Source organism: Labeo rohita, chromosome 7 (genome assembly GCF_022985175.1).
Source record: "Labeo rohita strain BAU-BD-2019 chromosome 7, IGBB_LRoh.1.0, whole genome shotgun sequence".
NCBI lineage: Eukaryota > Metazoa > Chordata > Actinopteri > Cypriniformes > Cyprinidae > Labeo > Labeo rohita.
The window spans coordinates 36,300,133-36,322,405 of record NC_066875.1 but is presented as its reverse complement, the minus strand read 5'-3'; the positions used below and the strand labels follow the sequence as shown (position 1 = coordinate 36,322,405).

The 22,273-nt window shown below is 36.0% G+C and overlaps 2 protein-coding genes across 3 annotated transcripts in view; both read left to right on the top strand.

Annotated features, from left to right (window-relative positions):
* Positions 1-204: 204 nt before the first annotated feature.
* Positions 205-9,437, top strand: haus3 (HAUS augmin-like complex, subunit 3). 2 transcript variants are annotated; one of them, XM_051116025.1, is made up of 5 exons: positions 205-351; positions 2,465-3,483; positions 5,180-5,634; positions 6,577-6,814; positions 8,917-9,437. In XM_051116025.1, exons 2-5 carry the CDS (start codon positions 2,506-2,508, stop codon positions 9,130-9,132), a joined length of 1,887 nt encoding a protein of 628 aa, XP_050971982.1. In that variant the 5' UTR covers positions 205-351; positions 2,465-2,505; the 3' UTR covers positions 9,133-9,437. The 2 variants fall into 2 exon arrangements, with proteins under 2 accessions (XP_050971982.1, XP_050971981.1); XM_051116024.1 differs by having other exon boundaries at positions 6,577-6,862.
* A 194-nt stretch (positions 9,438-9,631) lies between these two features.
* The window catches only part of poln (polymerase (DNA directed) nu), a 56,146-nt gene continuing 43,504 nt past the window's right edge, over positions 9,632-22,273 (top strand). The window contains 17 exon segments of the mRNA XM_051113685.1: positions 9,632-9,647; positions 9,783-9,972; positions 10,042-10,191; positions 10,428-11,209; positions 11,550-11,656; positions 13,824-13,862; positions 13,864-14,361; positions 15,710-15,861; positions 16,066-16,178; positions 16,341-16,489; positions 16,613-16,681; positions 16,764-16,824; positions 17,340-17,404; positions 17,799-17,882; positions 18,064-18,156; positions 19,306-19,416; positions 19,845-19,910. Coding sequence (XP_050969642.1) covers positions 9,632-9,647; positions 9,783-9,972; positions 10,042-10,191; positions 10,428-11,209; positions 11,550-11,656; positions 13,824-13,862; positions 13,864-14,361; positions 15,710-15,861; positions 16,066-16,178; positions 16,341-16,489; positions 16,613-16,681; positions 16,764-16,824; positions 17,340-17,404; positions 17,799-17,882; positions 18,064-18,156; positions 19,306-19,416; positions 19,845-19,910 — 2,745 coding nt within the window.

Below are 22,273 nucleotides of genomic sequence, written 5' to 3'. Positions count from 1 at the left end.
CTCTATACTTGCTGCTGTTGCGTGCACAGTAGCGAACTTGTTTAAGACCCTCCCACTGCTACCTCTTGGCGAATCTTAATCAGGTGACATTTTGTATCGATCTAATTGGTCGACAAGATTTGTCAATCTTCTGTGAAGATGCTTTTTAATGTTTTTATAGTAAGTCCACCTGTACATATTTTTATACAGTTTTAAGCTGTATTACAACATCATTCCATTTTCTGTTGCAAAAAAATAGGCTTTTAAATAATATATTTGGCGAGGAACCACCCCATATCATGTGACGAAAGCAAGCGCGGGCATTTCGGAAGTGGTGACTTACACCAGGCTGACCGGTTTCTGTTTTTCAAGGTAGGGATGTGTATTTTATACTGCTTTGTGAAATATATGTCAAAGTCTTTTTTTAATGATGGCAAATAAATTATCGTTTGTCCTTAGCTAACTAGTAAAGCAAGCTAAGTTAGCTAAATGCAGACGTTTAACAAGTAGCTCGTTTTTAACGGCTACTGAAATTCAAAATATTGTTATTCGTCTGTCATACTGACGGTAAAGCTAAAGCCACTTTGACTAAAGCTGTCTTTTAGGTATTGGTCATGACCGAGTCGTGTCTGAAATTTCTGACTATTTATGTATCTTGTACTGTCCATGTTTGTGACGAATGTTTGCTGGTTTTCACAGATGATATAAGGCTAAACAACCACAACGACGTAGTACTGTTTATCTGTAACTTTTATCATCTCTTCCAACCATAGCAGTCGACGAATGTGTGTTTACTTGGCTATACTGTGTCAAAATTGTACCTAACTGAAAGTATCTAGCTGAGAACATACACAAGTGAAAATAAAATAAATGCATTTTTTCTTAGCTTTTTAAATTGACTGTTGAAACTTAGATAAACAAACTGAGCAAAGCAACCTGTTTATTTTAACCCATTAAAACCCTCATTACCTGGAATGGATAAAGTTTGAATTCAGACATAGATAAGTATAGTTGTTTGGTTGAATATAGCTTGTACAGGCTATTACAGATGCTGTGAGGCTATACAAATACTCCATTTCAATAGTACATGTTCTGTTCTGAATGTAAAACTTGTTTAAATTCTAAAAAATTAGACTGGCCTTAGAAACAATAGAAATCCTCATTTATAATACACTACCAGTCAAGTTTTTGTTTATTTATTTTTTTTTTTTTAAGAAGTCTCTTTTGCTTACCAAGCCTGCATTTATTTGATTTTGAATGGTATAGTGTATAATGTTACAAAAGCTTTTTATTTCAGATAAATTCTGATCTTTGGATCTTTATATTCATCAAAGAATCCTGAAAAAATATATACTCCACTGTTTTAAATATTGATAATAGTAATAGTAATAGTAATAATAATAATAATAATAATAAATCTTTCTTGAACAGCAAATATAAATATAAGAATGATTTCTGAATGTGACACTGTTGACTGAGCATTACGAGTAATGATGCTGAAAATGTAGCTTTGATCACAGGAATAAATTACATTTTAAAATATATTCAAATTGAAAGCAGTTATTTTAAATCGTAAAAATATTTCATAATATTACGGCTTTTGCTGTATTTTGGATTAAATAAATGCAGGCTTGGTGAGCAGAAGAGAATTCTTAGCTAAATGAACATGTGAGTGTGATAGTAGGTCACTAAGAATTTATTTACCAAGGATTGATAAAACAATTAATCAAACGTGACAGTAAAGATTATAATTAATTATAATGTTATAGAAAAATCTATTTCTATTTTCTGCTAAACTATTTAATTCATTAAAAAGTCAGGGTTTCCACAACTTTCAACATTGGTATTAATAAAAAAAAAATCTTTAGCAGCAAATCAGCATATTAGATTTCTGATTTCTGAAAATCTGAAAGAATGATTTCTGTAAGACCGTGTGACACTAAAGCCTGGAGAAATGGCTGCTGAAAATTCAGCTTTGCCATCACAGATATAAATTAAATTTTAAAATGTATTTAATTTTTTTTAAACATTTAAAAAAAAGTTATTATAACTTGAAACGTTTACATAACATTATTGGTTTTATTTATTTTCAATTAAATAATTGCTCAAGTCGGTGCTAATAGCCTAGTGGTTAGAGCACTGACATATAGTGCAACTGCACCTCTGGCGACCCGAGATCGAGTCCCAACTCATGGTCCTTTGTCAATCCCGTTCCCAACTTTCCTGTCATTCTCTACTGTCCCGTCTGTTAAAAAGCATGCCAAAAAAAAAAAAATTTTGCTCAAGATACTTGCGTAAACATTTTACAAAATTTGACCCACTCCAGATATTTTTGAACTGTAATGTACACATGACTGTGTGTGTGTGTTTTCCAGTTTACACACAGTAAAGTATCGTGCAACATTCACCTCAGTTGGGCCTTCTCTTTGTGAATACATAGAATAAGTCAGGGCTTGCTATAATGTCTTTTGACCATCTGCCTTAGGATAAGGGAATATATCTGAAGCCAAGTTCAAATAAGCAGCCATGCTGGATGGGGCTCAGTTCGTTGAGGCGTTGTCACGGTTGGGTTACCCACAGGCGTCTGGGCTGAAAGGTTCCGAGTTTGACTGGTTATTTGAGACAGCACCAGATAACCTGCACCTCTTACGTGTCGTCTGCAACCGCCTGAACCGCAGCAATGTTCTAACGCCAGAGGAATTGCAAGCCTACAAGGCACTCCAGAAGTCCGGGAAGCCCATCTTGGATGAGGCAACACTGGCTGAGCTGCTTAAAACCTGCTTGCCTGTGGATGGAGGTGTAGTGTCACAGGGCAGTTCTGCGCTGGGTGGAGAGGGAAATGTAACAATCGAAGAACTCGAGACAGAACTTCAAGCTCTCCGCAAGGAAAAGCAGCTAAAACAACGCAGACTCAATAAGCTGCAGATGCTAGCTACCAACTGGGGTGCAAACGCCTCTGCATCCCAAGCACTTCTGCAGGAAGGAGGGAATACAGTAAAGGATGCCAACTCTGCCATGGCAGCCGAAAATGCATACACCAACTCAGCTGTAGAGAACCTGTCTAAGGAGACCACCAAACTGGCTGGCTTTTTCCAAACTGACACTCATTCCCTAAAGAGTAAAGATGGAGCTTCTCCACCATTAGGTCCTCAACCAGGAACTCCAGTGCTCCTCTCTCAGTTGTCTCTTGAGCCTTTCCTCCAGCAACAGGAGCAATTCACCAAAGTGCTGACTGCCTACACTCAGCGTCAGTTCTTTCACGGCATCTCAGACATGATGGAGACCTCCACATCCAATCGCTGCCAGCTGACCAGTCTGAGCTGTTGCACTGAGAATGAGGAAGAAGAGGATGAGAGACTAGTGGAGCTCAGGAAAAAGGAGATGGCACAGGTGCAGTGGGCATATATAGTGGCACAGTACCAGCTAATGAATGAGAGGGCAAAGCAGCATGGTGACAAGGCAGCAAATGAGTGGCTCATCCAGCGGCTAAACAGCAGCACAGAGGTAAATATGAAAGAAAATTATAGTTTTCATGATTTGCATAAACTACCAGTCAAAAGTTTTTGAACAGTAAATCTAACATTTGAACAGTTTGATCTAAAATACAGCAAAAGCAGTAATGTTGTGAAATGGTTTTACTATTTAAAATAACTGCTTTCTATTTGAATACATATTCAAGTCAAAGCAAAATTTTCAGCATCATTACTCCAGTCTTCAGTGTCACATGATCCTTCAGAAATCATTCTAAAATGCTGATTTTCTGTTCAAGAAACATTTATCATTATATTATCAGTATGTAAAATTGATTTTTGGATCTCAACTGTTCAACATTTATAATGTTACAAAAGATTTTTATTTAAGATAAATGCTTTTCTTCTGAATTTTCGATTCAGAAACCTGAAAAAAAAAATCTTCTCAGCTGTTTTCAATATAATAATAATAAATGTTTTTTGAGCAGCAAGTCAGAATATTAGAATGATTTATGAAGGATTATATGACTGGAGTAATGATGCTAAAAATTCAGCTTTAAATTTACAGGGATAAATTATATATATATATATATATATATATATATATATATATATATTTGTATTTATTTTATATTGTGTGTATATATATATATATATATATTTATTTTATATATATATATATATATATATATATATATATATATAGGGTCATTCCAGAATCAGGTCATTTGAATCATCAAATGGTCCCCACCTGACCCCCTCAGATTTGTCTGAAAAAAATCTATGTGATGGGTAATATGCCCAATAGATCATATACAAAATTTCAGATCTCTACTGTGCATACTTTTTTTTTTTTAAAAAATCTGTAAAAAAAAGTTTGTTTTTCACCCCGTTTTGGCATCACTGTCTGAGTGACCATGTTCAGACTAAAATATCTCCAGAACTATTTGTGCCAGGTCCATGAAATTTTCCAGAAAAATGAGGCAAAACCCCATCCTAATTTTTTTTATATTTTATCAATAACAATATGCTCTTTCAAAAAAACAAGTTTTATCTTCACACCTAGTGTCATTCATGGGAAATATTGCTCTGAAGACATGGTACATATCAGACCATTTACCAAGTTTGATGCTTATACATTGAAAATTGAGGTTTCTATGGACATCTGAAAACCCTTGAAGTAATAGTTTCAAAAAAAGTAGAGGGCCAGCATTCAGGTGTAAATTCAGTAACAATGCTGTGAGTTGTAATTCATGCAGTTCTGGACTAGGACTCTTAGCCCAGAAAATTTCATGGACCTGGCACAACTAGTTCTGGAGATATTTCAGTCTGAACATGGTCACTCAGACTGTGTGACGCCAAAACGGGGTAAAAAACAAACTTATTTACAGATTTTTTGTGAAAAAAGTATGCACAGTAGAGATCTGAAATTTTGTATATGATCTATTGGGCATATTACCCATCACATGGATTTTTTTTCAGACAAATCTGAGGAGGTCAGGTGGGGAACTTTTCCAAAATTTGATGATTCCAGCTGGAATGACCCTATATGCATGCATGTATGTGTATATATATGTGTATATATATGTGTGTGTGTGTGTGTATATATATATATATATATATATATATACACTTACATGCATACATATACACAAGCAATATGTTTTGTCACTTGATATTGAGTAGACCTATAATGTTTCTCATTTTTTTGTATTGTCTTCCTCTCGTAGACTCTGTGCTACTCACAGGTGAGCAGTCTTGAGCCCGATCTACGCTCTGAGATCCTCTCAGTTCAGTCTGAAATTCAGTCCCTTATGTCTGACCCAGTCCCCTCTGCATTACGAGACTGTGCCCACCTCCTTAACATCCCTGTGGTACGTGGGGACCTCGCTCTTCAGTTAGCCAGGCAAAATTACTACACCTCCAGGCAAACTGAAGTTCGCGACCAGCTTCTCCGTCAAAAGGCCTTCTTTGAGCTTGTGCGTCTGGCCCAGGATGCAGAGCTCCTTATGGGGAAGAGGGTGATGAAGCAGCTTGATGAAATACTGAAGAGGCTGGAGGGGGCAGCAGAAGCTGCTGTTCAGAGAGAAAACATTCTGACACAACCTCACTTAACTCAAGTCCCTTACCTTGGTTCTAATGCTAAACAACAGGTCATCAGCTCCAAGGACACAGCCTTTAGCAGGTAACCTGTCCTGAGTGGAGGGAAGTTTAAAAGTGAGTTCACTTCCAGAATAAAACTTACATTTTTTGAGGGAAAGATCCAAGATACGTACAGTTCAACCTTCAACATACAGTGGACTTCTATGGTGGCCAACGGTTTGAAGGTCCAAGTTGGAGTTTAATTGCAGCTTCAAAGGGCTCTACACAAGACTCTGTCAAGGTATAAGGGTCTTGTCCAGCAAAACGATCTGTCATTTTCTTAAAACAATAAAAATGTACATACTTTTTAACCGCAATAATTATGCTTGTTTTGTACCAGCCGACCTCACATATTCTTGTTGGAAAGGTCACGTGTGACATAGGCGGAAGTACCAACCCAGTGTTTACAAAGTGAACGTGCAAAGAACGTAAACTGCCCTTTGCAAAAAAAGCGAAACAACGATGTTGGACGATTTTGAAGTTGGAGGAGAAAATGAGATTTTTGCCCTACCCTACCTGTTTGAACCAAAGTACACAGACGAAGAACTAATCGTGCGTGACCATGATTATGTAAAGCATGAAGATGTGCATCCCATTCGATGCCATTTGTGGTTAAAAAGTATAGAAATTTACTTTTTTTTTTTTTTTAAATTAAAAGTTAAATGACCCATCATTTCAATAGATAAGACCAGTATTCCTCTACTGGTATCATGTACAGCCCTTTAAAGCTACACTGAAACTGCAGTTTGGACCTTCAAACCGTTGGCCACCATAAAATTCCAGTATGTGGAGAAAACTCCTGGAATGTTTTTCTCAAAAAAACTGAATTTCTTTGTAATTGAAGCAAGAAAGACATCAACATCTTCAGGGATCAGGAAATTTTTATTCTGGAACTGAACTTCTCCTTAAACTTAGAGTTTTGTACTATGTTTTGTACTATGAGTTTGTAAGACTATATCTTTATATCTTTATTTTCATTCCTCAGGTTGCTGCAGATTCTTGAGTTGGGCAAGGCCCCCACTGAGAGAGAGGATCCATTCCAAACCTACAGTAGGCTGGAAACAGCGGCCTTTACACTGCAGGAGGATTTGGTCAATGTACAAGAAGCTTTGGATGGGGCCAAACGAGAGCAAGCCTATGCTGGAGCTCGGTTAGAAAGTGACCGAGATGCGCTCGACCAAGTGGCGTACTCAGACATTGTGCAGCCTCTTCTGAGGCCGCAGGTATGTGCTACAGCCACACCTGCACTGGAGCTCTGCCCTCATGCACAGGTATGTTTTTCTGTTCTTTATTTTCTCAACCTCACCGCCATTTTCAACATCATCCCTTGTGAATCCCAAGAAACGTGAGCAGATAATCATATTTATGACTCATAAAAAAAAGCATGCACCTCTCGGTGGTTGGTTGTACCTGTTTGGTGGTGGGGTTTTCTGTACTTATATGCACGGTGTGTCATTTAACAATAATCTTAAAACAGTAATTTCCTGTTTTAAGATTATGGGCCAGATTTACTAATTAGAGGGAGACCGTAATCCCATAAAAATGCCTGTGAGAGTGTTGCCAGTAAGGAAGTTTTGCAGGTGATCTACTGACAATGTTCAAATGAAAGACACGAACACAGCTCGCTCATATCCATAGTGACCAACGCAATTGACCAAGAGCAGTACAAATTAGCGTAGGGCTGCAAAAAAGCAGAGTCAGTGGCAATCAGATGCAGGTAATCTAGTAACAATACAGGAGCATAATTTTTGGTTGTTAAATAATTGCCATTTTTCAAATTCCAGTAAAGTATTGCAAACCTTTGTTAATTTATATACTTTCCTTCCGTAAGTTTTGCATCTGAAGGGGAAACTCCTACAAATGCGTATGCAGTTAAAATTAGCCACAAAAATTACTGTCCATGCTTTTTCATTGAAGATTTTTCACTCTGTGTCTATAGTAGGGCTCTATGAAATCCGTTTTATTTTTTTCCAAATTCCGTTTTTTCCGTTTCAGTTTTTCTGGATTCCGTTTTTTCCCATTTTAAGTTTTCTCAACTAATATTTATATAATATGTATCTGGCACAATGTCTTCAAGTTAAACCGGACGTTTATTTTGACGGGTTGCCGTGTCTGTGTGTATATGATATAACGCTAGTTTTCCTAAAATGAAACGGTCAAATGCTCATGAAGTGACTCTCAGCAGATATCGTTCATGTGTTAATGTCTTCGTTTAGTGAGACGACAGACGCTTCAGTGTGTGTAGTAAACAAAACCGCTCGTCTACTCCATTCATTAAAACAGAGACATGCCGAACATGCAGGATTCACATTTAAATGGTATTTTTGCGGCGTAATATTTACAGATACTAGTCCATATTGCAGTTTGATTTAAGTATAATGACCTACTCTTATTTAATTCATTCAAACTTTGACAAAATCCGTGACATTTCCCGTTATTCAATAAATTCCGTTTTTATGACTGGATTCCGCGATTCCGTCCGTGTTTTCCCCATCGTGGAAATCATAGGGCCCTACTTTTGTACATACTGACATTAGTTATTTTAATGTCAAAAGAGGGTTTGCACTGACACAAATTGTTAATATATCCGGCCCTTTATGTTTTTATTCTTAGTGAAAAGGTATAAAATTGTCTGTGGCTTCTGTTTTCTTTCCTGTCATCACAACACCACACTGTCTGTGAAACACAATTTATTGAACTGTGATATTTCTAGTCCTCTGAAAACACCTTTGTTCTGCTGACACCCTTGTAAAGCTTTTTAGCAATGTAGTCCAAAATAAGTTTTATTTAAAATGGATCTAAAACATCTTTTCTGGGTTTTTAGTTTTATCTATTTTTATATTTTAACCTGGATTTGCCATGAAGATGGTCAAAGAAGCTGGGATGGCATTAAAAACAAACACATAATTCATTGCAATATATTATTTTTCTTCTCTTTCCTTCTCACTGTAATGCAAAATTTAAATGTATTTATTATAATCATATTGCAGTTTATTAAATCAATTCTGTTAATCACTTGTATTTATGTTGTTCACATCTATACTTGTGTGCACAGAAAGCAATGAATGTTAAAGAAGTATTCATGTGTAGATTGGGATATGTGTATTTCCATACCATATCAAAAAGAGCATGGATAACTGTATTTTAACTCCAGTCTCCTGCTCTTCGTCTCACCTTCTCAAACTCTTTTCCACCACATATACTGTCATGTCATGCTGTTTTCTGTCTTTGACTTTTACTATGCCTGTCACGCTTTCTGCCTACCACTGTACTTGGCAACTCCTGCTCTCCGTCTGACTTTTTGCCACCCACTCTCTCTGTTTAGGAGCTCACAATAGTTCTGGATGAGTTGGAGGTCAAGCAGAAGGCCTTATACACATCTCTTCAGGACATAGTTGGGGACTTGAAGGCCAAACGAGGAAGGCTTGAACGCAGTGCCACCCTAAGGAGAGAGAGGGAACTGTATGTTTATTTCCATCTGGACCCAAGACTGCTCAACAGAGCAGTGAGAGATATAGAAGCTCAAGCCGGGGTTATGTAGAATTAGATTGTAGAGATTGGTCTCATTTATCTACTCCAGCCAATACAGGGTCCCTGCTGCTGCTGCAAAAAAAGAATGTTATATGCAGACAAGGACATGGAGCATTGTTGCTTCTGTAGATCTCATACAGTACTTGCTTATTATTCTTTATTTCTTGTATTTGCTAATTGTTCATGATCTTTAGGTATGTCAGATTTGTATTTGGTACCTACAGTGTCACATCAATTTGCATTTGTACTTTAACAAATGTGCTGCACCTTGTATAAATCATGTTTCTTAGTTTTTCGGTTGTTAACGGTTTCTTTGTGAATAAACATAATTTGTATTCTCAATGTTTGAGCAAATCTTTTTGTGTGTGTTTAAATTTTTTTTATAAATGCTGTTTGATTCTTTTTTTTATTTTTTAGTCCTCTCATTAAAAAAGAGCACCTGAAAAACACCAGCCAGCTGCATGTATTACCTTTTGATAGATCTGAGTTGACTGACAAACATCGGAACAATGGATTTCCGCTCATGTATTGTGTAACGAAAGAGTATGAGCCATAAGCAGCCATTTATTGTGTTGCATATGCACGTTTCCTTTTGTTGTCAGATTTGAATCTAGCACCTGCTAAGATTGCACTGCTGTTTTTCTGCATGTGTGTCTGCAGGGGTAAGACAGATTAGGAGAGCAGCAAATGAGATGGAGAGCTACCTCTGCAGCAGTCTGAATGCAGTCCCTCTCTCTGCAGCTGCACAGAGCATCATAGCAGCCCTTCGGGTCCAATATGTGCACAGAACAGGAAGAAGCAGAGCTAGTGAGTCAGAAACAGAACATTCTAACAGTATTATAAACTTCAGGCAAGTTATGGCCAACAAGAAGCTGCATTTTATTGGTTATGAACACTTGAGTTCAAACTTTTGAGCTAGGCTTGGTGACTTTGAGAGACTAGTTCACAAACAGGTGCTAAAATGGTTTCAGTATTTTTCTGAGGGATTCTTTAACTTATTAAAAATTACAGGCTCATCTGGTGGAGGGTTCCGACTGCTTCAGCAGGATTTGTGTGAAGGGGAAAGCAGGTGAGTAATACCTAGAATTGATACAGCAGCTACAGTAACAATTTTTATTTAGATCTTTGCTGTGCATGTATTGAGTCAACAATAATGTATACATTACTTTCATAACTACAAATAAAATAACTGTTCACTTTTTTTAAATTTAAAAATGCTGTTAATGTACAGTAAATAGACAAGTCCAAGTCTTGAACAAGTTTACACTGATAGTATATATTGTTATTTTATCTTTTTATCTATAGAGCCTTGGTATTTAATGATTTGGTGGAAGATTCAAACCACTTCAAGTTAAAGAATGTGACCAGTAATGAAAGGTCTCCTCTGTACCATGCTGGTGATATAAAGCCCAACATCCAGCCTTGTATACCAATAGCACAAGGAGAAGACAGTTTACATATGTTCATCTTAAATAACGTGGGAAGCCCTCAGATTAGGCCAGACATTGTGACAGAAGCAGAGATCCATAGACTGACCTTCGGTAAGAGGTGTTGGAATCAATCACCAAGCCCCACTGAAAAAGACCCAGTAGGCTGTGATCAACATGAGGCTCCTCCAGTGAAGAAGTTGGACTTTGGGCAGCTTACTACTAAGAGCTGTCATCCAGCGTCTGGAGAAGAAAAAAAGAGGATTGACATTGTGGACAGTGTAGGACAGCCATTTTGGACTTGTCGATCGGGGTTGACAGCGAAAGATAACAGTGATTCTGTTTTTGAAGGAATCTCTAAAGAGGCCAGAACTGAGCAAGATGTGTTCATCCAAGTGCAGCATAGTAATCATATGTCTAATGTAGAGAAACCAACACTTAAGCTTGAGGATCTGGAGAGCAGCCATTGCTGGCAAAATAGCACAAACTCTGAATTGTCAGTTCCAATGGAAAGCTGTGTACATGCCGAAATACATGGAAGCATCTCTGTCCTTGAATGTGTGCAAGACACACGTGTTAGGTCAGGTGAAATATTGGACTCAGAGAAGGGAAAAGACAATAGTGGCTCTGAAAGAAGAGAGATTACCAAGAGCAGAACTAGTAAGTACATTGCTTGATGGACTGCTAGATAGCAAAAATAAATTAAAAAAAAAAAAAAAAAAATATCTTCGTAGTGCAGCCTACCAGACGGCATATTATTTTACATATAAGACATTCTCTGGTAATGTCTGATTTGCAACAAATTTGTTCTTGCGAACCAGTTCTTTGTTAAATCAAGATAGTAGTATCAAGATAATTATTAATCATTTAGAAAATGCTGCTTAAAATGGTTTTAGATTTAGCAAATACAACAAACAGACAGTACCCACTGGGCAGAAATAAGCTTGGTCAGGTTTGCACAGGTTTTACATACTCTTCACCCTTCTTATCATACGTGCAGGTTCTCCCCAGACAGATAAGAATACGATCTGGATACCGGCTGGGGATATAGATCGAAAGATGGAGTTCACAGTACCCCAACAACACCACATTCAGCCTCACTCTCAGGTAATTTACGACTTCAGTCCAGAAGACAGTCCTGGATGTGTTTTGTCATCTGATGTGTTTTTGTTTGTTTTTGTGGATCTGAACATTTATCTTTTTTTTTTTTCATTTTATTACTTGAACCTAATTGCTAAAAATATGGTAAAGAGAGGTTATAGAGAAAGAAAATAAGATTGGGAAACGCTAACTTACTAGGCTACAGCTTTCTGCTTTCCTTGTCATTTGTTTATATATATATATATGTAATTTTAACAAAATAAGAGATCATAAAAAATGCATGTTGTCCTGAGTAAGATATTTTACATAAAAGATGTTTACATATAGTCCACAAGACCAAAAAAAATAGCTGAAATTATTAAAATAATCCCATTCAAAAGTTTGGGAACCCTTGGTTCTTAATACTGTGTGGTTACCTGGATGATCTACGACTGTTTTTTGTTTTGTGATGGTTGTTCATGAGTCCCTTGTTTGCTCTGAACCATTAAACTGAGCACTGTTTTCCAGAAAAATCATCCAGGTCCTGCAGATTCTTCAGTTTTCCAGCATCTTTTGCATATTTGAAGATGCATTAAGAGCCAGGGGGTGAAAACTTATTAAATTTGAAGATCAAGGTAAATTGTACTTAATTTGTCTTCCGGGAAACAGGCAAGTATCTTCTGTTGCTTCCGAAGGGCACTATTAAATGAAAAAAAAGATATTTCAACAAAATAATAAAAATCTTCATCCTGTTTTCACCCCCCAGCTATTAATGCGTTATGTTTCCTTCTGGAGCATCAGTGAATGTTTGAACCTTTTTATAGTTGTGTTTGAGTCCCTTAATTGTCCTCAGTGTGAAAAGATGGATCTCAAAACCATACAGTCACTGCTGGAAAGGGTTCAAATATGCAAAAGATGCTGGAAAACTGAAGAATCTGCAGGACCTGGAGGTTTTTTCTGAAGAACAGTGCTCAGTTTAACAGTTCAAAACAAACAAGGGACTCATGAACAACCATCACAAAACAAAAAAACAACTAGATCATCCAGGTAACCACACACAGTATTAAGAAAACTTTTGAAGGTGGTTATTTTAACTTTTTTTGGTCTTGTGGACTATATGTAAACATATTTTGTGTAAAATATCTTACTGAGGAGAGTACTAAATAAAAAACAAATGCACTTGTATGATCTCTCTTATTTTGTTGAAATTATAAAGGGTTCCCTAACTTCTAGTGGTTCTATATATATATATATATATATATATAGCTGCAAAGAACTTTTCTTCTACAAAGTGTACAAATGCAGCAAAGGTTAACAGTGGTCTTTAAGGGTCTTGAGGGTCTCCCTGTACTCCGATGTCTCAGAGAGGTGTTATTACCAGCACCACATTACGCTGTGGGATAGAAGTTAATGCATCAATCTGCATTTCTGTAAAAAAAAAAAAAAAATAATAAAATAAAAAATTTTAGGCTTTCTTTGTGCAGAGAAGAAAAAACAGAAAACTTCCCCAGGGTTCTGAAGAATAGAGCATCCAATTGATGAGAAGAACAAGTACTGACAGGGAACTAAGCACACACACATACAATTCAAAGGACAGCATCCTTTTACCTGCTTACAGACTTATCTACACAAAGAACATCAAGTTCTAGACATTCTAAAAATAGCATGAACATTAAAAAGCTTCAATTATCTGGGGATCCGTTATTGTGTGCAAGAAGGTTTTGACCCTGAATTTTTGGTGTAGTTTTATTCGAACTCCTTTTAAGGTGAAACAGCCTACTAATGAATAATTGAAGTCTCTTGCTGCAGATGTCCGTTATGTAAAGAATCACAGGGGCCATTCAGAGGTTGAGAAGTCCCAGACGAAGACTTGTCCTAGCAGCGATAAAAGTGTGGGTGCATCAGCCTGAAAACTGCTTTAGAGAGCTTTATTAGTGACAGCCTGGGAACTGTGTGTACATATTCTCTTCTTGAAGCTTTTTTTAAGCTGATTTGTCTGGCGCCGACAGCCACACTCTGAATAGGAGGGTTATGTGTGGATGGCTGTCTGCTGCCGATTTAAGCTTTTTGAAGTTATGAAATTGGCTTTACGTTTGAATATTTTCTTCACATGTGAATTAGACCTAGTTTGAATTCAAATATCCTCTTCTTTCACTCTATTTCTATTTGTTTGTTTATATTTTAACACATACAGGCTGGTGAGCTGAAGTCATTTTCAAAGCATGCTGGGAACTTGGAACCCCCCTGGACCCTCACAGGAAGCTCCTAAGATCATATCATCACAGGAGTTGTGCAAAAAGACACTCAGATCCTTGAGGTTCCCCTCACAGCTCATCCACAGGGCAAAAGTAAAGGGCTCAATAAAGCTCCTGAAACCAAAACCTCTACGGCCTGAGGTCAAGAGGCAGAGACATCCTCTCAGACCCCAGAAAGAATTAAAGAGTCAAGGATCCAATAAACCAAATCACTCCAAACCTCCCAAGCTCTCTGATCCAAGTCTTTCAGACTCCAAACAAAGCTATGAAATACCTGCGGAAACAGACAGAAAAGAAGATGGAACTGCAGCAACCACTAGGGCGGCCTTTAGTTTGACCTCTGACCCCAGGGTGTGTGACACAGGCTGTCTCTCACAAGAGGAGAGAAAGTGTTTGCTTGAGGAGGCTGGAAAAGTAAAAGCATTTGTTGTTACCATGGTATTCCAAGATGGCACCATACAATTGGACCCAGAACAGGTGTGATTACAGTAACTAGATGATATTCACTGAATTAAACTATGAAGCTTTGGCTATGATTAAAATTTTGGTGGATATACACTAGGGAAATAATGGTATTATCACTATCGTGGTCGCATGACGATATGAAACGACAGGTCTTCCTGGCAAAAAGTGTAGTTTTTAAAATATATTTAAACATCTTATTCTAACATAAAAGGTCTTTAAAGTTGTATTTTGGGCCATTATGCTTTGGCACAGTATCTGTCAAACAAACTAAAACCTGAAAGCACAAAAAGATCCCTTCATCAAGTCTGTGTTCGCTGCATGTTTCAAAGCAAAGCACGCTCTTCGTTCAGGTGATCAGCCCATGATCCGGTGTTTTCCGTGTCTCAGAATGTCTTAGTTCACAGTGAATGCAGTGAAATTTTTTTTTCCATGTGCTGTGAGTTTAGCACTTGTTTAGGAACGCAACGACCTCTAGTTATGCTTTATTTTTGCAGCAGATGATTACAGCATTTCACTAGATTTGAGTTTTCTGTCAAAATAAAAGCTCTACTGCCGTTTCTGCGTTTCCGTAATATTCCATTAATATAAAATTATTATTATTATTATATTCTAATTTGCTTGGCTTCCTAAAACTCCAGTGTGAATGTAAAGTAGACTTTTTTTTTTTAAGTTAAGAACTTGGGTCGGAGCTCTTAATTTTAAACTCAAAGTGCATTAGATAGAATAATTTAACTTTGAAATGTACAAAATGTTCTTTCCTTCATTTGTCTTTTTTAAAATATCACAATAAATATCGTATCATGGATTTAATATCTTTAATATTTTGATGCCTTTACATCTCTAATATACACTGCTGTTCAAAATTTTGTGGTCAGTGGGTGCTTTAAGTTGATCAGAAGTAACAGTTAATGCATTTATAATGTTCCAAAATACCACTATTTATAATAACTTTTGAACTTTCTATTTATCTAATACTCTGAAAAAAGGTATCACAGTTTCCACAGAAAACATTAAGTAAATTAATATTACCTGTTTTTAACATTAATAATAATAAGAAATGTTTCTTGAGCAGCAAATCAGCATATTAGAATGATTTCTGAAGGATCATGTGACACTAACGGCTGAGTAATTGCTGCTGAAAATTCAGCTTCCCCATCGCAACAATGAATTGCATTTTAAAACGGATAGAAAATAGATATTTTAAATTATAATAGTATTTTCCAATAGTATTTCACAATATTACGATTTTGCTGTGTTTTTGATCAAATAAAAGCAACCTAGGTTAGCATGAGACTTCTTTTAAAAACTAATTTTATTAAGATATTTAACGTATTGTTGTTATTCAATGTCTCTCTTAAAGAAGCTGTGCCCTTCAGTGTGTGGCATGCTGGTTCTGTTGAAGAGGGATGCAGATTCAGAGGAACCACCAGAGAGGGTGCTGTACCTCAGACTAGAGCAGGCACCAGCCTGGGCCCAACAAAACTGTACACAAAAGCAGGATGTCTTTACCAGGTGTGTTTGTATTTGGAGAGGAAACGAGAAAGAGCCAGAGAGGTGTTTGCATTTAACAGCAAATGTGTCACTGCAGTTTTTCTGTCACAGACAGAAAGTACTATTTATTATTAGTTTGTCCTGAAAGGAATGCTGTTACAGATGCTGTATGTGATGTATGTGATGTGTGTTTTTCGGTGTATTTGTTTGTATATGTGTCCTTAGAGAGATGCTCATGCAGATGATGTGTGATACAAAGCCGTTTGTGTGCTTTAAAGCTAAAGACCTGCTTCGCACAGCACTGAAACACTTCAGCAAAGACTTGAGCTGGAAACAAGGTGGCACACATATGAAGTTCCTTTATCTCTGACTATTTAAACAGTTGCCATATTATACAGAGTAGAATGCAAAAGTGTAAGACCACATTGAAAATCTTACTAATGAATACAGACTTTTAATGTGGGAACGGTGGTAATGTGGGTCATTTTTTTTCTGTGCAGTGTTGGGGTGTCAAGTGATGGATCCTCAGATTGCAGCATGGTTGTTAGATCCTGCCGACTCTGCGTCCTGCTTTCAGACTCTGCTTTCCAAGCACTGCACACATCCAGTTACGTCCACATCACTGCAACCTGCGCTTGGGCAAGCCAAGGTCAGACGTACACGCTTAATTCAACAAATGGTGATCAGAAATAGCCCCAGTGGTGTGTCTAAATTTTGACTTGGAAATTATACTTTTACAGTGGCGTTGTCCCTTTCTTTACTTCTTTATCAGGTGACTCAAGTGATCTCAAACTTGTCTCTCCTATACAATCTAATGGAGGAACTGCATAACAAGCTTAAGGTAATTAAAAATTAATCTTTTCTAAATAAGCATAATGCAGACTGTTTTGAGACAGTTTTCTCAATTTTCTCTCTGTCTATAGACTCAGGGGCTGTTGCAGCTCTATTCTGGCATAGAACAAAAGATGATTCCAGTTCTGGCAGGTCTGAGCAAACAAATTCTAGAGAGAACAAAAAAGTGAACGATTTAACTCACAATTTCATCATACCTCATTTGCATAATCTGTTCATTTCATGGTATAATCATAAATTTATTTCCATTTTTACTTTTGTCACAGGACATTTTTTTTTCATCAGTGTGTGCTCAAATATGTATATGTTTTTCATTAAATTGCTGCAAATGAAACATCTGAGTTTTATTTCAGATATGGCCACATGCAGTTTCTTTCTTAATCATGTAATTTGTGAGCGAGGCACTGTAATGACACAAATTAAATTTATCTTATTCTTTAGTCACTTGATCTATTGAATAAACTTTCAGTGCAGCACATTCATTCTTTATATCTTTAAATTTACTTTCACAGTCTGAAATAAAGCGCTGTTTAAGAGGGGAGCCATATATCACTGTCTAATGAATTAGATTTAGTCATGCATTTACAATAAAGCCAATAATTTTGATTTGCTGCATTAACATTGTTCCCTCTTTTTCTCTCTTTCAGCAATGGAAAACTATAAAATGCATGTGGACAAGGAGGCCTTGAAAAATACTTCAGAGTTGCTGGGGGTAAGAGTGTGTGTGATTCTGTAAACAGCTATAAACAGTGACATTCTCAGGTCCATCTTTCCTAAGGGAGAATTGAGGGTATGTTGTGTGTAGTTAATATTAATGACTAGATCTACCACCGCTGGCATCTGCTTTCTCAAAAAGAACATCATATATCTTTCCTTTGCTCTGTGTACATATACAGCATTTTCTTTTCTCTAGTGCTCTGTGTATATTTATTTTATAAACTCCTCTTCACACTTTCTCCTCTTCTATTATTTTTCTGCTTTGTACATCTCTCTCATCCTCTAGTTCTCTCAGAAAAAAGGAAGGAATGAATTAAACACTGCTGGATTATTCTCTGTGGGGGTGTTACTGTATTTTCTGTATTTGAAAGTGTCACTCTTTCTCTCAGTCTAAGCTGAAGCAGTTAGAGCAGGAGGCTCACCAGGCTGCAGGTCAAAAGTTCTTGGTGTCCAGCAGTGCTCAGCTCAGACTGGTCAGTGTTTTGAATTGCTTTTGAAACTTTGCTAGCTGTCTGCCTTGATGCTATTTCTGAGCATGATCATAGATGCCCTATGATGTCCAAAAATGCTGTCTGTTAGATTTTGTTCTGTCACTAACATGTTGATAATTTATTGTACTTGTAAATATATATTACAGATCTCTCTTCTTTTCAGATCTTGTTTGAGAAGCTGCGTTTACATGAACTTTGTGAGAATAAGAAGCTTCCCAAAACAATCAAAAAGCAGCAGTCCACATCAGAAACTGCAGTGAGTACACATTTAATGTTTTTATATGTGACCCTGGACCACAAAACCAGTCATAAGGGTTCATCATATATAGGGTTCAAGTTTTAATATATTTAAGGTAGGAAATTTACATTTTTGGCATAAAAGAAAAATTGATAATTTTGACCCATACAATGTATTTTTGGCTATTGCTAAATATACCCGTGCTACCTAAAGGAGTAGTTCACTTCCAGAACAAAAAGTTACAGATAATGTACTCACCCCCTTGTCACCCAAGATGTTCATGTCTTTCTTTCTTTAGTCGTAAAGAAATAATGTTTTTGAGGAAAACATTTCAGGATTCCTCTCCATATAATGGACTAATATGGTACCTCCGAGTTTGAACTTCCAAAATGCAGTTTAAATGCAGCTTTAAGGGGCTCTAAACATACCTTAGTTGGGGTATGTCGAAAAACTCCCATCTCATTTTTTCCTCCAACTTCAAAATCGTCCTAAATCGCGGTGTTACCTTTTGTTTTGTTTTTTTTTTTGTAAAGGCCGTTTGACCTTCTTTACATGTTCACTTTGTAAACACTGGGTCAGTACTTCTGCAGTGATGTAGAACGATTTTGAAGTTGGATGAGAAAATGAGGTGGGAGTCAACATACCCTAACTGCCTTGAACTGGAAAAAAGTGGTCATGCAGACCTAGACGAGACGAGCGTTTGAGGTTAAAAAGTATATAAATTGTACATTTTATTTTAGAAAATAACCAATCATTTTGCTAGATAAGACCCTTATTTCTTGGCTGAGATCGTTTAGAGCCCTTTGCATTTAAACTGCATTTTGGAAGTTCAAACTCAGGGGCACCATAAAAGTCCATTATATGGAGTGGAATCCTGAACCAATCATAATGCAGTTTGTTATTTTAAATGTTTAACAATTTATCCCATTTCTCAGATTACCTGTTACTCTTTTAAATTGTAGATAAGCAGGAAAAATTAAAAGGCTCACAGGCTACAAAATACTTTTTTTAGATAAAGAGTCTGCATGAATGTTTTAGTGTTTTTTTTGTTTGTTTGTTTTAATCTCTAGCACTCCATTTAGCCCATAACATCTGATTCTTTAACTAAAATTAAAAGTGAAGTGTTTGTTTTAATTCAGCTTTTTTCCCTTTTTTTTCCTGTTTTAGCTCTTGCAACTACAGAAGCTGCATCCTCTGCCCAAAATCATACTTGAATACAGACAGATTCACAAAATCAAGACTGCATTTGTGGATGGCATTTTGTCTTGTATAAGCAAGGTGAGACAGTGAACATACAGAATTTTAGAAATCAAACCATGCACACTAGGTGGCAGCACAAGAGTGTCACATTTGAGTCATTTTGTTAAAAATGTTTCTGTGCTTTTTCCTATGAAATATCCATTTCATAACTGTTAAGCTGTATTTATACTGCTGTGTTTGTGCAAAAAGAAAAAACAGTTTTAACACAAAATTTGATTTTAAAACATGCCTTTTTATTGTGTTGTTGTATATCTTATCTCTTATATCTTTTCTTGTTGTTTAAATATTTTCCTTTTTATCCAGTGTTTTCCATGTATGTATGTATGTATTTATTTATTTATTTTTATTCCATTTGAATTTTGTTCCTGAATGACTGTCACAGTTAATAGATTGTCATTGTTTAGTACATTTTGTGGGGTTAATTTCTCTGTTTCTGTTCTTCTAAGATGTTCATTTCTTCTACATGGAATCAGACAAGTACAGTGAGTGGCAGACTGTCTGCTAAACATCCTGTGAGTGCTCCTGCTTTTGCCCTTTCAACTCAATCATGTGCTTGTTTACTATTGATCTGTCCTTCCCTTTTCTCTCCTTCACTTTTCTAGGTATTTTGTCATGTTCTGTTTCTCTTTTAGACACATGCACACACTTACCCTCCCACTATTTTTTTTTATTTTTTATTTTTTTCTAAAAAATGTCCCTCTGAGACTGGGATACTAATCTTTGCTGCCCCATCATGTTGTATCATTCCTCCTCTCTTTCTGTCTCTCTAGTGTTGTGACAAATCAATAGCTCATCTCTAGGTCTGTCTCAGGGCCCGGCATGCACTTGCTTTACACTGTTGTACCACTACACTCAAACAGAGAACACTGTCCTCTAATAATATCTCTTTCCTTCAGATACTTTTTCAATCTATCATTCTAGTCATTCTTTCTTTAGAATAATTGAGCTTGTCCTTATTTGTAGCTCCAAGAAATCCGTCAGACCTCACACTTGTCACATACATTTATCAATGATCTGTGTCTCCTTCATGCTGAATTCAGTTAAGTAACCTCTGGGGGGTTTGTTCATCTGAGTATTGTAAATGTAACCACTGCATTTAAAAATTCATTTCCACTGATGAGCTAGCTTATGAATGAGCTTCATTAGCCGCTACGACTAATTGAGAAAAATCATTGGCCATTAATTGCTGTCTAGGGAAGATATAGAGCATCCTAAGAGGGTGGCAGTTCAAATGATGCTGAATCATACTGAATAACTGTGAAATTAAAAGATGAAATTCACCTGCAATTCAACTTTTTAATACTTCTGTTTCTCTGCTTTTTAGTGGGTGAATTTAGTTTTTTATTATGTCATCAAACCAGCAAGCATGCCCCTACAATTTTGCCTTTCATATTTTTCTTTACTTATTTCCCTTCTCTTGCTCTTTGAAAATCCTTCATGAGCAAGACTAAGCCAGAAGCTTTCTCACAATCTGGATTTAAGAAGGATTAAATTCAAAGTTTTTTATAGCCGTTTTGTGCTATGTTCTGTGTATTTTGTGAGCGCTTCAGATGTTAGTAAGGCTTTGTATGCATGCTTTACCGCTTATGTGTGTGTACACTGCCATTCAAAAGTTTGTGCTTAGTAAGATTTTTTTAGAAAGTAACTAAATGTTTTTATTCAGCAAGAATGCTTTAAATTTATCAAAACTAAAAACATTTATAATATTACAATACATTTTTTACTTTCATTAACGTATTTCACATAAATGCTGTTCTTTTAAACTTTCTATTCATCAAAGAATTTTAAAAATTACTTTTAAAAAATATTATGCTGCACAGTTGTTTTCAACATAGAATAATAATATGAAATGTTCAATGCTCCAAATCAAGATATAATCATATAATCATTTCTGAAGGATCATGTGACACTGATAACTGGAGTAATGGCTGCTGAGAAATTAAGCTTTGCAATTACAGAAATAAATCAAATGAAAGTTTTTGAACAGTAAGGTGTTTTTTTGAAGAAGTATCTTCTGCTCACCAAGCCTGCATTTATTTGATCCAAAATACAGCAAAAGCAGTATATTTAATATTATTTATTATTTATTTTTACTATTTAAAATATTTTAATAGATTTTAAAATGTAATATTTTACTGTGATCAAATCTGAATTTTCAGCACCATTACTCCAGTCTTCAGTGTCATGTGATCCTTCAGAAATCATTCTAATAATGCTAATGTGCTGTTCAAGAAACATTTTTATTATTATTATCAATATTTAAATCAGTTTAGTACAATTTTTCAGGATTCTTTGATGAATAGAAAGATCCAAAGATTAGCATCTATCTTTTGTAATATTATACACAATACCACAATACCAATACCAACTTTTTTGGGGGGGTGGAAGAAATTATAGAAATTAATATTTAATATTATTTAGTGAGGATGCTTTAAATTAATCAAAAGTAATGATAAATTTAAAACATTACAAAAGATATCTTTTTTCGCATAAATGCTGTTCTTCTGAACTTTCTATTCATCAAAGACACATGAAAAAATTGTACTGTTTTCAACATAATATTGTTATTATTATTATTATTATTATTAATAATAATAATAATAATAAATGTTTTTTGAGCATCAAATCAGGATATTGGAATGATTTCTGAAGGATAATGTGACACTGAAGACTGGAGTGTTGATGCTAAAAATTCAGCTTTGAAAACACAGGAATAAATTACATTTTAAAATATATTCAAATAGAAAATATTTCAAAATTTTCATTTTTTCTGTATATTAAACACAGGCTTGGTGAGCAGAAGAGACTTCTTTAAAAAAACAAAACATTATACTGTTCAAAAACGTTTGACTGGTAATGTATATTAATATTGAAA

Excerpts from the sequence above, each read along its gene's own strand:
- haus3 (XM_051116024.1), top strand. The coding sequence starts at position 2,506 with ATGCTGGATGGGGCTCAGTTCGTTGAGGCGTTGTCACGGTTGGGTTAC. Across the intron at positions 3,484-5,179 it reads GGCTAAACAGCAGCACAGAG|ACTCTGTGCTACTCACAGGT; the intron begins GTAAATATGAAA and ends TTCCTCTCGTAG. Across the intron at positions 6,863-8,916 it reads AGCTCTGCCCTCATGCACAG|GAGCTCACAATAGTTCTGGA; the intron begins GTATGTTTTTCT and ends CTCTCTGTTTAG.